Genomic DNA, 15245 nt, shown 5'->3' on the forward strand with positions numbered 1-15245 from the left:
ATTTAAAATTAATTTTTTGGACCAAAATCAATTAATTATTTACTTACATAAATCTCCATTTAATAACAGTTTAAAAATTTTTTATTTAATTTTTCCGATTTTCTAAACTCAAGCGTGGCTCATTTGACTATGTCAACTGCTTCATACTAAAAATAAATATTTTTTGTTCTAAACTTACATTTTTGCAATCCTCAAAGTCCATACAGTGATGCCAATCTTGAACAAACTGTAAGAAAAGAGAAAAATAATCATTTAGTAATTATTAAAAATTGTGCATATTGTATTAATACTTAATAGAAACCACTCATCTCGAAATAAAATTTGAGTTTTGGTTACAAAATGGTTAAACATTGGTTATATATTGGTTACATATTGCTTATACATTGGCTATATATTATATATTCGTTATATCTGAGAGTGGAAGCTGGAAATTTTATGCTACATATACATATGTAATATGATGTAGTGAATCGTAAGCAATAAAATCTGAATTTAGATTTTTTGATGACACGTTTGTTTGCATTTTAGGTGACGATATAAATTATCAGATATCAGGAGACTCGAAAATATTTTTAAGTGAAAATTATGTGGTATATATTAATTAAATAAAGCCAATTGTTGACAGCACCAAAATATTCGCTGCCAGCAGCTAAAAATACGCAGCTCTCTTTCTTTGCCACACAACGTAGCATATTCTGCTGTAACAGCAACAACAAGTTAGTCACTAAATTTACACAGAAAACAGCAAAATCCCATCAGTCGCCCATCAGCAGCACAAAACATCGCTTGCTTCGTGCTTCTAATTATAATTTTCCACACTGGCCCTCCCGCATTTAATGTAAATGCGCTGCCATTAGCAGCGGTGCAGCGATGAAGCAAAGCAGATTCAGAAAAAAATTGTAACAGTTTAAATTGCGGCAATTTAAATGCGCCAATCTGTCAGCCTGCGCTTATTACTCCGTGGCCTTTAACATTTTTATTGAGTGTGTCGCTGCAGCTTTACAGTTTTATTGCCTAATTTTCCGTTTGACTTTTTGCCATGATACGCCGCGAAGCAAATGATTTACAATGCGCTGGAGGCAGCAGCGGAGTCTAGTGGAACCAAAAGGAGTTAAGCCATGACTGCCGTTACTATTTTAATTCTTTTGTTGAATGTGTGCTTTTGTTGTTGTGTCAGCTTTTCACTGTCTCAACTTGCATTTTACGGTTTTACTACATTTAATTTCTTGTACTCTTTTTTATTGCCCTTGTATTGTCGGCTATCGCCAAGTATGGCTACTAGGTGCGGCAGCACATCATTCTGCTTAACAACTCAATTCGCTTTGGGATCGTTTTGTAAGCACACACACAAACACGCACACGCATATGTATTTATTTACCGTAAGTTGGTGAGCTTAGCCCTTGCTGATTGACGACCAAAAGGGGCAAACAAAGGTGCCGAGGTGTCTTACGGCAGCCACATATCGTCTATTATATGCGCGCCTACCGGAGACTGGCTGTGCGACCCGCCTGAGCACCGCCTTCTTTGCACGCACACGCATTTACTTCAGCGCGCCTGTCCACACGCGTGTCTTCTTCACAAATTTGCTTCTTTTAAGGCCATTTTTTCGTGCTTTGTTTGAGCGTTTTTTATAGCGCGAATTCCGCTTCTGGATTTCTCTATTTTTTCAGCTCTATTCTGCCTTTGATTTATTGTAGTTTCACAACGGAACAAAGTAAGCGCGATTAAGAAAGCAGCAACAACTCTCAAATTGATTTATAACGCGTCTTCTGTTTTAGCTGGATTTTAATACATCAATTTAGTAATGAGCGAGTCTAAGCGGACTTGGGATAAAATAAGCCGCAATGCGTTGTTTTATATACAAATTTATATGTACGAGTATATAAATATATATGTATATACTGTGTGCAGACAATTAAATCTGCGTCGCGATTCTAATAAAGCCAGCGACCTCATCGAATCGCTGCTGTACAGGAAGCGACCGCCATATTTTTGCCGTTCCGCGCATTGAAATTAATTTTAATTAAAAACTTTGCTGTCTTCTCGACCATGCTGTGACTTTCAACTGATTTTTATTAGCATGAAATATATGAAAAATATACTGCGCAACACGCGATGACGCTATTGAAGATTTAAGCATGAGGAAACTGTGCTTAGACGCCCAAATGGTTGAAGCTATTGCTTAAAGCCGTTAGAAAGACGTAGACCATAATTTTTCTTAATTGAAAAAAAATTTGGATATACATATAAACATAATCTGTAAGAAAGTAAACATTTTGGCTCATTTTTTACACAGCGCCATCTACCGAAATTTTTGTAAATAACGAGAAACTGTTTTGCAAGTTTTGATGTGCGATGAAGGTTCGTTTAAACTATAAGCGCTCTACTTTTGACAGCCACAATTCAGCTGAAATTATTATTTATAGTTCTTTTATGGTAATTCGACAACTCTTTTGAGCTACAGAGTACGCATAACTAGCTACGTAATTAAAACAAAATCGAAAGTRTTATTATTTTCAGCTTTTCAGTTATTTTCTCAGCATAAGTGAATTTACATTAGCATTAGAAAGTAATTTCTGCTACAATACCCAAACGTTACCTTGCCCTTGACAAGCGACAAAGGTCACATATGCCTCAACCCAGCAACCCTGCGAGCTTGGCACTTTTCTGTAATGAAAATTTCTTTTGAAAACCCCCAACAACACAGCTGCCAGCTCCTATTTGCATCAGAGATTTTCATTAAGACAAATGTCAATGCACACCGGGTTTCCACAGCATATATAATGGAAAACTTAGAAATTTCCATGCGAAAGTAGCTGCTAAGCAATGGCAGACACATACATGCAACATCCGGCCTAACATTGATTACCTTGTTCAATGAGTCGGCAGAGAGCAGCTTCCATGCCATGCCACAACGACGACTTCACCTTTTGTTTGTGAGTAACAGTGAAATTTGCATAAATTCAATTACCTCAACGCTGACAGCTACGCGCACACACACATGCGCCTATAGAGTTGCTGGCTGCCGCACATCTGCGCGCATTTCAAGCGAAGCTTGAGCGAGCGAGACACAAAAACAAAATTTAAAAGCAGAGAAAACATTATAAGAAAATATGATTACCAAATGCGAGCAGACATGCTTATAAATAATTGCACACAAACACACACACACATACTTTAATAAGAATATAACTGCTTAAGTGCAGCGTCGAAAGGTAGGAAGTGCTCTTGGGGATAAGCGCATTTAGAACCAGTTGCTGCCGCAGCGCGTTGCTGTAAATATCGCCTAGGAAAAGCTGAAATTGAAACTGTAACAAAGCGAGCCAAAACTTAAAATCCAACGGGAACTATTCGAAATCGAAAAAAAAGTTCAATGAAACAGCCCTTCACAAGAGCGCAGTGTGAACACAGCCCCTATGTGGCAAGTTGGACAATACAAAAGAGCTGCTGATGACTGCGCTGCGCCAAAACAATTGGAACACATAACGTTTAGTGCTGCAACACATGCACAACGCACTGTTGTTGTCACTTTTTTTTATAGTTTTTTGGTTTTTCGGTTTTTTGTGTTGTTGGCATTGTTGTTACTCATTTGGTTGATGACCTACCGCAGTGAACAACGACGACACATTCGCCTGCGGCAGCGCCAACCGAAGAAAGGAAAGGCAAATGAAAAGCGCACGAAGAAGCAGCAGCAGCGGCGCACAAAGGAAGAATGACGATGATTGTGAGGGAAAACTACTGCAGTATTGTGAGTGAGGTAAGTTGCAAGTATACGGCATGGAAAACTGGCATGACACAGCGAACATGGTGGCAATTGTCAACCGAAACATAACTGCCATGTCGATTTCCAAAGGAGACGCAAAGGTCAGCAACGGTGCGGCTTGAATTATAGCTGCCACACGAGTTTCGGCGCCGCTCATAAAGATATGTGCTACTCCTTATCTTCGATTTAGTGATTTCAATGCAACGATATGTGTGTGTGCTACCATTTTATGTGTGCCAGCGCTGCGTCAACGCATTGATTTGCTAGATAATCGCGCGCGTAATGACAGTAATATAACTCTCAGAAGAAGTTAGAGGCAGCAACCGAAAGAAATTACGAGTAGAGACCAGAAAATAGGAAGCGGCTGAAATACCTTTATTGGTAGTCAGCAAAGCGCTCGGGTCAGGCATTTATTGCAACCTGCCTCAGTATTTGAGGTATGCTGCAGCAGCAGCGCCAAGCGCACACCAACAAAAGGATGACGTCGAACAAAGCCGCAGCCATAATAATTTCAATAGCAACGCCATAAATTTCTTTTCTTTTGCCTTTTGAAATGACTTAGCCAGGAGCATGCGCGGTGGCCATAACCGGAGATTTGCCGCTGCAGTTGCAGTTTCGGTAGCGGCCAGCGCCTCTCATATAGATGGAGCCAGCTGCAACGGCGGTCTTTGCCTTGCTTTTTTCCTTTTACTGCTCTACTCTTGCGTTAGCCTGCTCGACGTTGTTGTTGACGCTTGAAGAATAGTAATGAGCGCAGTTTAAGTTGAGCTTTAATGTGAGAAAATGTTGTGAGTTAACAGTTGTTGATGTGTAAAAAAGTACTAGTGGAGAGTCGGAAAACACTTAACAAAATTCGCTTTCGTTGATAATTCCTGACAAGAATAGTAGGGCTTTTGCTCAACTTTCAACGAAAAATCGCATTTTGAGCCTTTGGAAAGTCTATATTTCTCGGATTAACATAAAAAAAACCTCTGCGTTTGGTCCAACTTTTGTAGAGTTAGTGTTGAAAGCATTTAGTGTTGTTTTCTCTAACAGTGAAATATTTTATTTGCTGAGAGTGCAATGGTTCTGTAGTTGAGATGTCGTTAATATCAAACAAAAAAAAAAAAAAAACGTCCCTTTGATATTCGAGAATTGAGTTAGTACTCAACTTGAGCTGTAATAGCTTTGCTTGCCTTTGGCCAATAATGCTGCGAAAGATAGGTTACTCCAGCAGCGTTCATACATAGAAAAAACTGTAACTGTTTGTTCGAGAAATGTTTTGGAAACCCTCGAAGTGAAAAATGTCTATCAAACATTTCTGGAAGTGAATCACTGTGGCTCTATCGCTAAAAGCATTTTCGAAATTAATGTTATCTCAAATTCATATCGTCACCTAAACTGCGAAACAAAGTATCATCAACAAAATCGAAATTCATTTTTTTATGGCTTACGATTCACTACATCATATTGTATATATAAAGCATAAACTTTTCAACTTCTGCAGTCAATTATAATCGATATATAATATAACCAAAATATATCGATATATAACCACTTTATAACCGAAATTCAAATTATTTGCAATATGAGTGGTTTCTATTATAGCGTTTTTCCTTCACCTGCAAACTTATGCGAAGTGATATTACGCTATTTTATTTTATATTGGATTTTAGGAGGCGACATATTGCTTTTCGAGTTAAAAAACATCATGTTGTTCTCTATAAATGTGTAAGTAATATTTTTAATACTTCTTGTGCTATCATATATACTATGTATTACATATGCACGTTTATAGTACAGCTATGTGCCATACCCAGCGCAGCGCTGATGACAACAATGCCATTTTGCATTAATGAATCACTTTTTCCAACATTAAATCGCCGAATGCCATCTGAGCAAAAGCATGAATGAATGCATGTGCCACATGCTGCTGTGCTCAGCAAAAATACCCAGAAATATGTATGCACGTGTGTTTTGTGCTATTTGTCTGAGCTCGTAATTTATGAGGTCAAATGGCAGAGAGGTAAAATACGAGTTAGTCCTGCGCGGTCTTTGTTGGCGTTGCAATAGAAGCAGCAGCAGCAGAAATGAGAAGATGAAAGAGCAACGCTGCCAACTCAAGGAACTGCATGCCTTGCATTTTTTCAGGCACAAAATTTTAATACAAAAGTGCAACGGCAAGCAGGCGCTGCATACAAAGTGCTTCCCTGGGGCACACATACATTCATTAATGGGAAATACAAAAGCAAGAAAATGTATGTGAAACATACACAAATGAAATGGACAAATGAAGAAAAGTGAAAGAAGTCTGCTATTATGTTGTGCCACCCCGCTTTGCTCCCTACATTTGATTCATTTCAAAGAAAATTACACAAACAAGCTTATAGCCTATTTGTTGGCGTTGATGTCCGTCAATGTGTGTGCCATTGTGTGTGTGTGTGTGTCTAAGCCAAAATTCAATTGAGCGTGAAATATGTTATCGTCAGGGCATTTTCGCACACATGCACGGCACGTCAGTGCTGGGAAGAAATTACCCGAAAATGCCCTCGGTTCTATTATTGTGCTGGCATTGAGAATGCGAATTTGAAAATGCTACGGTACTTTTTTCTTGTTGCCACAATTTTGCTAAAACTCTTTACGAGCATATTCTGTCTTTCATTCTTGTTTTCTTTTTTTTTTGTTGTTTTTTTTCTGTTGCGAACGTAATGATGACAAAGTGCCCGGGCAATTGTAGGCTCTGTCCGAGAAATTGTGTTTCAAAAAGCAACATGGGATTAAATACGAACAGAGCGAGCAATTCATTAAGTCGAAATTGACAGTGCGGCTCATCAGTCTCACACGTATGTCAACGAATGTGTGCGTTTTTAGAGTGCAAGCAACAAAGGACACAACAAACGAAGTGCTTAGTATGTAAGTTAATCTGCGCCTCTAGCGTTGTGTACCCGCCAGGCAGACTTATCAGTGTCTCAAAACAAGCAATGCTAGTGTTGTGAGTGATCTCTAGGAATAAATTGAGCAGAAAAGTTTTTAATTGGTCCTTAATTGGTTTGTTTTAAACTAGTTTGCAGGGAATTAGTGAAGGGCTTGTTTCGTGAAGAAACGTTCACAGACGCAAATTTAGATAAACTAACTGGTTTATAACTGGTTTGTTTTGAACTAGTTTGCGTGGGACTAGTGAAGTAACTAGTTTCATGTAGACTTCCAAAACTTTTTTAAAGTAAAATTTAGTCTACAACAAGTTACACGACATATTGTCTTTCTATTTGCGTTAAAAGTAAGCATTAAACAGTACTCTTTTTCTTACTGGGCATACTCCCACTGAGTTATTTTTGTATACGCCACAATTTCATCAGCCTTTCTTAATTTTCTGCTAGTCACTGGCTTTATGATACTATTATAGATATTTGTAAGTATTTACACCATGATAGAATCAAATTTTGCACGCCAACCGGACACAAGCAGCTTGAGTTCTAAAACATAAACTGAACTACCTGAACTGGAATTCATGTGGGAAAATTCGCTCTGAAGCAGAATTGGAGCAATCATTTTAATTTTTTATTGTGAGATGTTTCGCATATTAAGTCCAAATGTTTTGGTAGCTAAAAGAATAATGAATTTTTATTACAAAAAACTTTTAAAGAATGGAGTAGGCTGGCGGCTAAAGCCATTACAACTGGTCTGATACACTTTTTGGATTAATGAGATAAAAATGTTTTGTAGAATAACGCAGCAGGTTGCGCTAATTATAGTTTCTAAAATAAATATAAGAGTGAAATTACAAGATACAACGTACATACGTGAGAAAAAATAATTTAGCAAAAAAATGCATATATATATTTGGTGGTGATGCGGTACTAAGTGAGTCGTTGTTAACACTTCGATGGTCGATGACGAACTATATTTCAATTTTGTGCTTTTGATCTMACATTCTTACATTCGTTAAGTTTTAGGATAAATTACATAAAATGGCAACTCAAGAAGTATGATACGAATAACTATTATGTACAGTACAAATAAAAATTAGGAGTTATTATTATAATTAGTGTAGAGTGGCGATCTCCACATATACATACATATGTATAATGCTTATATGCACTGAGTTTCGTATATTTGTAAGCAGCCTTTCAAATGAGCCTGCCCCGCATCGTCTGCGGCCACGCTAACTGAGAGTAAGCGTCATTAACTTAGCCCTAACTCAACCACAGTCCAGCTGCTGTACGCTAAAACAAAAACATATAACCACCAACAACAACAACACATCACACTGTCATTACGCTCATTGACAGCTAATTTATGGTTTTAAGCCTCCGCATCACATGGCAAATATGATAAATAATATATTTATCAAAATATAATGGCTGCAACACACACACACACACATACATACACACGTGGATAGTACAAACTGTAAAGCGCGTAAATTGTGTAATATCGCCGCTGCCGTTGCTACAGATATTTCAGGCTTTCGAGCTACATAAATTAATCATAATTCTTCGGCGCGCGGAACTTGTTTCGCCGCACTAAACGCGCAGCTTTGCGTCAGCATAAATACACAAAATTGTATATATTTTTTAAGCGTTCAATATATATAATATAATATATTATCATATACAGTCGTTTTTTCGTTGCGCTTATCTAAATTACACGCGCACGTTGCTTTTACGCTTTTTAACTGCCGTTTACGGCGAGCGTGTTCGCAGCTACCTTGGGTCCACGCATTTCGGCACGGCTACTGCATCTCGTGCCCCATCGCTGGCGAAAGTCTCAATTAAAGCGCCTTTTGCTGTGTGGCCGCGCGCTTTGGTGACTGCCATCTGGCTCGTAACTCACGCGTGCGTTATGTTGTCGCTTGTATCGCTATTTCATATGCAATACCAAATGCTGAACCTCACTCCAGTGTGCAGTTGTGTGTATGTATGTGTGTTGTTGTATTTTTGTGAGTCATAAATTTCAGGTTAATCAATTGATTGAATTGGCTTTATCGCTTCGCCTCTCGCTTTTGTCTGGTCCTTTATTGGCATTTTAATGCTTTTCTTTATGCGCGTTGACCGTATGCGCTTTTTTTCGGTGTACGTTGCATGCATATTAAAATTCCATTGTTTGTAGACAAAAGCAATTAAAGTATTAATTAGCTTTATTGACAGTTTATTTATCATTTTTCCACAAATTATTAACTTAAAATGCATGAAAATTCGTCGAAATATTATAATTATTATGGTGAATATGCGATGTCAAGCTCTTAAAAGTTGTCGAGTGTTTTTGCGGTGTTTCAAATAAAATGTAAAATTTTGTTTTTCTTTTTGAATACGAAACAGTGGGTTGGTCCGAACCGAGCACACAAAGCTACGATAGTTGCCTCTAACCTTTGCGAGCTCACGACACTTGTGCATCCCAAGTGCAGTCACATCGCTATGCTCTTGGTCCTTCCATTGGACCCCTACTTATATTGTCAAGGTACTATATAGGTCCCCAGTCGAAGCAACATTTCGCTGGAGGATCATCTTCCATGCGAATGCGCTTAGGTTAGGTCATTCCTTAGGATTTTAGAGTATGTTCGGAGTTATGCGTTTGATCTCCATGTTTAGGTTATTGGTGGAATTGAAGCTGGTTTCGAGGTTGTATGTTTACTATATGTGTACTTTAGATAAAATATTATAATAATAAATAAAAAATAATATTTTTAAGCTTGTGAGTGAACTCGCACTATTTATCGTTACTAATAAGTATCTCGCAGGATGGAGTCATGTGTCGAAGTTCATGTAAGTGAGGAAAGTTCTCTGAGCACCATTCACTTGGGAATGTCAAGACACGATTATTTTAAATACGGCTTAAGTAGACCAAGTATCCTCTAAGAAGTTTAAAAACGTCTCTCCATAGGGCTGTGCGTTGAGTTTGGAACCCATCACGTGAAAAACACCCCCAATGAAAAGGAAACAGTAACCTTCACACTGTTATTGACTCGGTTAAATATATATATATATATATATATATAGAAGAAGAAGAAGAAGAAGTATCTTAAAGATTCTTAAGTCTTCAGCGAATTTTGAAGATTATTTTTCCATTTTTAACTGGCCAATATTATTCATGAAACACGCGTGGGCTCTTCTTTGTAGTCTAGGGATTTTTCCTACAAAATATGTGGGTAAATGTGGTATAAATAAATATAAAAGTACTTGTGTTATCTGATCCAACAATTCATAGGACATTTCCAACTTCATTGAAAACAAATAAGAAAAAGTATAAAAAATTTGAGCACAATATAAACTACAAAACAAAAAAAAAAATTTTTTTTTTGAAATCTAAGTAATAACGGTTCAACAAGCAACTCCACAATGATTATGCAAAAGTAGTGGCTTTTCCTGCAGCTGAGTTGATGGCATTCAATTGGTTGGCTGCAGTCAAACAAAATATACCTGGATTTACAACAACAACATTTGCAACAAAAAAATACTAAAACCAATAAAACAAAGCAAATAAATCACACAAAAGAACATTATGAAAACAAAAACGGAATTAATTTGAAACAAAAAGTGCAGCGAAAGTAAAACACACTCGCCTGAAATTATATGCAGCGGACAATGTTGCAACGGAAAACCATTCAGGCGTTGCAACCTATAGACTGGAAAATTTTTACGCAACAAATAAGTTGGCAGCAAGCAAAAAAAAAAACACAAAAACAATATATAAAAATAAAAAAAAATATTATAAAAATAAAAGGGTGACGGTGAAGAGCACAGGAGCGCGAATAAAAAATAAAATGCAGCATGCAACATTCGTCACAATGGCGCAAAAGCGCTGCAGCAAAGGGTAGTGGCTGCTAGTCGCTGCATTAAATGGTGCAACATGGGTGGGTGGCGCCTGAAATTTATTGGCTTTTCGTTGCGTGCTCATCGTGCGCTCAGCAGCCATCCTTGCAAGTTCGATTGCTTCCACGCTGCTGCAACTGCAATTGCAACGTTTCGCGTCGCTTGTTTTTGTTGTTGCTGGCGCATAAAAAACTTTAAAGCTCAAATTGGCGCATAAAAATCCATAAAAATCACATTGACGTGACAATGAAAGCGCCGTTTATGTCGGTGCCGCATGCGTTTTTCACTACTCCATTGGAATTATTCGTATGTATACAAGTATTTTATTAGTGGCACGGGCAGAACTTTTGCAGTTATATAGATAGGAGGAGGTAAAGATTGTTACTATACGAGTAAGAAGTAAAGAAATGTAACAAATTTAAGGATATTTTTCGAAAAACTGAAACTGGAAAAAAATTTAAAAATTAGAAAAAAAGGAAGAATTTTAGAAAACTGTAACGGAAGTATAAAGTCGAAAAATTGGAGAAAAAAGCAAAGACGACTTTTATTAATTTTTTTTAAGCAAGTTTTCAATTATTGAAAATGCAAGAAAATGCTCTAATACTTGTGAAAAACTCACTGAAATCAATATTATTATGAAAATCATAGAATGTTTTTAATTGATTTTGTAAGCATAATAAAGAAATTGCGATGGAATATCTTTCACAAAAATAAATGAACATTTTTTGCTGATTCTGCCAGATACCACTTAAAGTGCTGCAAAATAAATAGCGAAGAGATAAATTTAATTTTACATATGTATGTATATTAAAAGTTTCTGCTGCGCCAGAAAAGCTAAATCAAAGCACATTTTACATGCTTGCTTATATATGCATATTAGAGCGGGTCGATTTTTTTCTATTCTAATGTTCTATAGTTTATTCTAAAGAATTTTGCCTTAGAGACAATGGTGCTTGATACTGAAAAAACACTTATACAACATAGCGTTATGCTGGGACTAGGAGAGTCTTTGTGATTCAGAAGAGCGCACAATAGAAATAAGGTCGCGGTACATTCCTCTTTTATAAATCTACGAACTAGTAATTCTTAAGCGAAGTTTCTGAAATCTGAATAATCGGTTGTATTGGGGATATGTGATAAAGATTTCCGATCTGACTGACTCCGAAAATCATAAATAGCATATCAAAATGCATACTCATATTAAACTTCATTTCAATATCTTAAAAAGCTAACAAAAAACATTTTTTATGATTCATAGAAAACTTCGCTTTCAAAAGCGCTGGCTTAAAACCGCTTTTAGACCCATAGTATCTTGAGCAAAGTTCTTCAGAATAATCCCTAGAACCTTTCACGTCTACTCGATTTTTCCTTCTTTTCGGCTCGCTGCAAATCAACCCGCTCTGATGCATATATCAATGTGTCAACTGGAATTTTCCAATTTTTTCGACTTTTTAATTTCATATTGCAAACTTCTTTTCACAAAAAAAAAAGTAAGATTTTTTTAATCAAAATTTGAATACTAACAGTTTTTGGGCTTTAACACAAACTACAAATACAGTAATATAGTTATAGCTGTGCCTGTTTACATGTTTGTGAGTATAAGTTTTCTAAAATCTATTTCAAAATGCATTGCTATTGACAAAAGCCATTGTTTTCTCCATTAACCGTTAGCTGCATGCGCATACATTTTTTAATTGTGTACAGTTTTAACGGGAATAACAAGTCGGCTTTGGCCGAAACAAGCGCTTATATATATTTCTAGTGGAAAATCCGCACTGTGTGCGCTGTCATGTTGGCTAAGTAAATGTCGTTGACGTCTGTAAATCCGCAATAATACGCGTCAAACCATTTGTAAACAAATAAATAGAAAATGAAGGAAAAACATAAAAATTGGCGGCGGAAAACAAGCGCTTCGCAAGAAATAAAACGAAAAATGTAAATTTAGTTGAAAAATATATAAAAAAATAAAAATACGGAAAAACAGAAAACTTTTGCGGAAATGCATAAAATGTTAGGCAAATATTGAAATCGCCATTGAAATTAATTTCCACGCGTCTGCGCCCAAAAGTGTGCCGAAAAAGCATAATGCTCAGAGGATATACACGGGTACAAGGCGCTGCGCGTGTGTTGGTGCGTATGCGTGGGCACGAGTATTTTAGGCGTTTGGTCTGCAGCTTACATATTTAAATTTTTTTTCGAACTTTTTGCCGCTGCTTTGTTCTATTTGCTTTCGCAGAAGCGAGTCAAACTGAAAATGCGCTGGCTTAAACAGGATTAAATTCGCATTTACAATGAGGCGATGTAGCCGTGTGAGAATGAGCGTAAAAACGTGTAAGTGTGTGAGAGTGTGTGCACTGTAGTTGTTGGGGTAAGGTGACTGCATTAAAAACGCAATAAAAAGCCGCTCACAGCAAATAAATTATGCATAGCGATATGCGAGCAAATACATGTGGAAGTGGGCATATACAAATTGTGTAAGTGTATGTGTGGCTATGTAAGCTTTATAGGTGATGGAACCTGATGGACCCTGATGGAATTGATTTTGAAAAGTTTTAGTTAATTTTTGATGCCAAAGCAATAATTGTTTCGCCAATATTACACATTTTTAGAGGCAATATATTATACAGCATATGTAATCCGTTCTTCTCGTAACTGCGAGTTTTTCGTTAAAAAATTCTCAAGCTAAAGCTATATCTTCAAATAATGAAATGACATTGTAACTACAGCTACTATGTTAGAGCAGCATCTATCAAATATTATTATTCTTTTTTTTTCAAATTCCAAATTTCCTACTGGGTATTTGCCACAAATGTCTGTAGTGTAAAAATCGTCATCATTCAACTGAGATTAAATGAAATATTCCAACAGCAACGGCTGAGTGCCAGCAAGCAATGAATATTTTATGGTGTAAAATTTAAAATAGCAATACATCAGCAAGCGAAAAAGGATTAAAATGAGCACAAATACATGCATACACGTGTTACAAAGAAAAATGAATAATAAATAATGCCTAAGAGAGGAAGAGGAAGAAATGCGGAGTTCGTGGCTAGTGCGGGCTGAAGTTGCTGGCTTTGAAGCTTTTGCTATTTAAAGAGCAAAGAAGCAAAAAAAAGAGTTATTTAAAATAAATCGTTATAATTAAAGGTTATTAAAAAAAAAATTTTTTTGTGGGAAAAAATTATTTTTTGAAATTTGTTTGGTTAAAAAAAGTGTGAAGGCAATTTTTTTTACTTCACAGATTCCAAAAAAAAAAATATAGAAAAAATATTAAAAAATGCTCAAAATTTTATAAAAAAAATGTCTATATATTTATAAAAAAATATTATTATTTTTTTATTTTCATCTCAAAAAAATTATATTTTTTATAATATATATTATCTCTAATATAGTCAATGACGTATTTACTCCACTTATTCCATATATGCCTGAAAAAATCTCAGCTATTTTTCTAAGCTCAAGCTAATTTCCATCCCATATAATACTCAACTTTAGCATTTCCACGAATTTTTTACACTTTTTTCAAAAAGTTTCCGGTTCACTGGCATTTAATAAATGGCAATTTAAATCAATTGACTGGTAATTCACAGTTAAATAAGCGAATCCTAAAAGCAATTGAAGGCCATCAAGCGCGACTGCCTAAATTCCAGCGAATTTGTGCGCGCTGCGTCGCACTTGCCGCAAGGCGCTTCATGAGCGAATTTTATTTGCAGAAATGGAAAAAGAATAAGTTTCTAATTTAATTTTAAATTGCTTAATTTCGGCATATTGAATGCAACACAAATACGGAGAAAAACTGCAGTGTTGCGCACAGAGGCAGCCTAGTTGCGAGCACGTGCTCATTGTGGCATGCCATATGCTAACGCTTCCCTGCATCGCAAATATTGTAAAAGTGTGCCTGCTTTTAATTGACAAGAACTTTGCATGGTGGGGGTAAGGGGAGAAGTGCAACTTTTGTTCAAATTTTTTTTTTCACAGCATATTTTCTACTATTTTGGTCTTTGTAGCGCCACAACCTAATTACATTTCGGTTGTTCTGCATGAAGCATGTGCGAATTGTGTGCGCCAGCGTTTGCAACATGACGACAAAGTGGCAACCAACTGCAATTGTGCACAACTCACATGCAAGGGCATACAAGCGCGCAAATGTGGCATAACATATGTATGTATGTACGAGTGTGTTAGTGTGCGTTAAGTGAATTATATAATTACGTACAAAGTAGGTTCTTCAGTTTTCATGTTAGCGTTGCAGCTCAGCAAGTTTTAAGTGTGCAACCAGGTTTTCTATTTGCATTGCAACTAATGTTGCCACAATTTGTTGCACCTTTTTTACATTTTCACGAGCGCACACACAAGCCAGAATGCGTTTGAATGTGTGTGAATGTGTTTATACATTTTGTATCAACTTTAAACGAAAGGCGCTGTTGCAAGGCTTGTGAAATGAATGGTAAAATATTTATTAATAAAAAAAATTTAATTTCTAATTTTCTAAGTTTTGAAATGAAATTAATTTTTAAAAAGTAATTTTTTTTTCAAAAAGTTAACTTCTGGTTTCTTTTCATTTTATTGCTTACTTATAACTCACGTAAAAAGCTCAATATTTGCAATGATTGCATGCGATTTTACCTGAAAATATAAATGGAAACATTAATTAGTTAATTTATAAAATTACATTTATTATTACTTTCAATTTTAA

The 15245-nt window shown here is 36.3% G+C and overlaps 1 protein-coding gene across 2 annotated transcripts in view; it reads right to left on the reverse strand.

Moving 5' to 3' along the window:
* Positions 1 to 15245, reverse strand: part of LOC108975781 — a 61172-nt gene that overhangs the window by 28662 nt on the left and 17265 nt on the right. For both annotated transcript variants that reach the window (XM_018944499.1, XM_018944500.1), the window contains exon 2: positions 179 to 226. In XM_018944499.1, coding sequence (XP_018800044.1) covers positions 179 to 226 — 48 coding nt within the window. The remainder of the gene's footprint in view (positions 1 to 178; positions 227 to 15245) is intronic.

This window comes from Bactrocera latifrons, unplaced genomic scaffold (genome assembly GCF_001853355.1).
Source record: "Bactrocera latifrons isolate USDA-ARS-PBARC rearing strain unplaced genomic scaffold, ASM185335v1 scaffold_7, whole genome shotgun sequence".
Classification (NCBI taxonomy): domain Eukaryota; kingdom Metazoa; phylum Arthropoda; class Insecta; order Diptera; family Tephritidae; genus Bactrocera; species Bactrocera latifrons.